Source organism: Adiantum capillus-veneris, chromosome 13 (assembly GCF_014529385.1).
Source record: "Adiantum capillus-veneris isolate H3 chromosome 13, ASM1452938v2, whole genome shotgun sequence".
In the NCBI taxonomy this organism is placed as follows: domain Eukaryota; kingdom Viridiplantae; phylum Streptophyta; class Polypodiopsida; order Polypodiales; family Pteridaceae; genus Adiantum; species Adiantum capillus-veneris.
This window is the reverse complement of record NC_140943.1, coordinates 141,629,066-141,631,739: the sequence shown is the minus strand read 5'-3', so window position 1 is coordinate 141,631,739 and position 2,674 is coordinate 141,629,066. Positions and strand designations below refer to the sequence as shown.

The following is a 2,674-nucleotide window of genomic DNA, read 5'->3' as shown; positions in this document are numbered from 1 at the left end:
CTTAGTGTTATGGGCTAACCCATAAACAAGATTAGCACTTCTGACAGTTTGTTTCACACCAAAACTATAAGAGGTGAGGAAGAAGAGAGCTTGAGAAAAGGTGCAAGAAGAAGAGAAATGCGTAGAGAAGGCCCGCGGTTTTGTTTTTTGCAGGTACCATTGGTATAGAAATCGGTATAGGTTTCACAGAACGCGCCATAGAAAGCGTCGTAAAGTGCATGCGCGCTGACGTCGGAACAGGCACCAGAACACACTATGGGAGAATGTTGCTGTTACCGCACAACATTACCAGATAAGAGGAGAGAGAGAGGTTCAAGAAAGAGAGAGATTGTATGCTGCAGCTCCGCCGGTGCGTTTTTCGACTTTTCCGCGAGTATTACTGCATGTATTACCGTACATATAGCCACGCATATTACCGCAATAGAATCCCCACCCCCATTCCTCTCCCACTTTTCCCTTTCTATAAATCCTATTCTATTTTGTTACTTTTCAGAAATTGGTACCCCCTTTTTGCATGGAGTGTAAGAAATCCCATTCTCATTGGGATTTTTAGTACCTCTCTTATCTTTGCTTGCCTCATCTATTGGTATGATTCTCCTACTCTACTCATTTGTACTCCATGAGATTCTATATCAAAAAATATTTTGTTTCCACTTCAAAATCTTATGTCAACTATGCATTCATATGGAAATGGCAAGCGAACGATGATCAAAATTGTATTGTCTTGTGTTCATAAACAAATAGCCCTTTTTTACAGCATAAGTAGAGAAAGAAGACAAAATCCAAAAGATATTTATTAATTTTCATCCTCCAAGAGATCTCTACACGTGCTTACATCCATGTCCAACCCCATGGTAGCTAAATCAACAAATAAATATATTGATTCATCCTTTACAGCCTCTCCTATTGCATCGTCATCATCCTCTCCATCCTCGTCCTCCTCCTCACTATGGCTGGTTATTGGGAATGGTTGGTTCTCCTCCACCTCAACTGCATCATCGTCATTGGCGTCTTCTTGATATGGTATGGTGGGATCTGCCAAAGCCTTTATGTTCGTATCTGAAAAGATAGATCTGCTCCGTGGTGTGACTGGAATAACATACCAAAGTCGTCTTCGATACATACAAGGCACATAAAACACTTGTAGGTCATAGAGCAAACAACAACATGAATGTAGTTTTATATGTATCATATAATGTTTTAGTGAGTTGCACATGGAATTTACCTGCTCACAACTACTAGGTTGCACCAAGTTGTCAGTCTTCCTGCGATGAAATTGCCCGGAGTCTACCATATAGAGCCCATTCTCATGTCTCTTAACCTCACCCGCAAACCATCGGCAGTCAAAGAGATATTTGTGAAATGTTCTGAAATCCACTTTTATTATCCTCTCTGTTGTTCCACATTCCCTCACCTCTTGTGTTCTCGTGTCAAAGTTGCTCATAACTCCACTATCATGAGTGGTTCGACGCTCATCTACCTTGCGGGTTCGAAAATGACGTCCTTCGGACCACATAGAGTTGAATGTGAAGGCTTGCAAAAACCAATCTGTATAGATGAGAGAGAGAGAGAGAGAGAGAGAGAGAGAGAGAGAGAGAGAGAGAGAGAGAGAGAGAGAGAGAGAGAGAGATGACACACATACACACACACACACCCACACACACACACACACACACACACACACACACACACTAAACACATTGAGTATATTACCCTTGGTAGACATCCTCGCGCGTACTCCCATTCTCTAGGGCTTATTTGTTCTCCTTGTGCCTTGGCCTTGGTCATGGCATTGTGTATCCACCCAACTGGAATTAGATGAGGGTATTTGGCAAGCTCTTTAGGAAAGGGAGGTGATCGCCTACCGCCATGCGACCTCTTCCATGATTCCCTCTCCCTTTCTCTCATTGTACGCACCTCCACATACATATCCATCCATTTGCACATGTTGGGAGAATTGAGTACACAATGGTTGTTGACTATGGCTTGAAATTCCCTATCCAAAATCAATAGAGAACCTTTCCCACTTGGAATGTTTGCGTGTTTTTTTGGATCCTCTTCCTACGTCTTTAAATGAGGCAATGATGGGTCTATTGTGAAAAGATATTGAGAGACATACACAAAAGCCTTTTGTACAACCCAACCCTCTGCCATGCTTGACTGAACACATGAAACCATTAGTGATTAAAGTAACCAATAAAAAGCGTTGGGAATAAAATCCAATCCTAATAAGGTTTAAGGCTTAAGATCAATGAATACCTCTGGTTGTGATCGTAGCCTTACAAAGTCTTTCAAGGTCTTTAGGAACCTCTTAAGAAAGAACATCCACCTGGAGTGAACCACACCACAAATGGCTATCTCCTCAACAAGATGGAGAAATAGGTGAACTTGGATGACAAGGATAGAACGCGGGAATGCATCCTCAATAGCACAAGTTGCTTCAATCGCTAGAAGTCGAGCTGTTGGAATGGCTGAAACTTAGATTTCTTTGGAACTCACAAACCTGTAACCAAAAAACCCTTCATAATCTTCATAGTAAAGTTAGTCTTCAAAGTAAAGTTTAGGAGGGAGGATCAAATGTGCTATACCTGACAACTTCTCCCACCTTGAATATTGCAGCCTTTACCTTCGTGTCTGCAAATCCACTAATGATAATTGGAAGCACAAACTATTG

At 41.7% G+C, this 2,674-nt stretch overlaps 1 protein-coding gene across 1 annotated transcript; it reads right to left on the bottom strand.

Moving 5' to 3' along the window:
* Positions 1-796: 796 nt before the first annotated feature.
* Positions 797-2,325, bottom strand: LOC147444988 (uncharacterized). The gene is made up of 5 exons (XM_086527979.1): positions 2,260-2,325; positions 2,120-2,160; positions 1,698-1,745; positions 1,481-1,533; positions 797-1,140 (listed from the first exon to the last, which is right to left on the bottom strand). Exons 1-5 carry the CDS (start codon positions 2,323-2,325, stop codon positions 797-799), a joined length of 552 nt encoding a protein of 183 aa, XP_086384105.1.
* Positions 2,326-2,674: the final 349 nt, after the last annotated feature.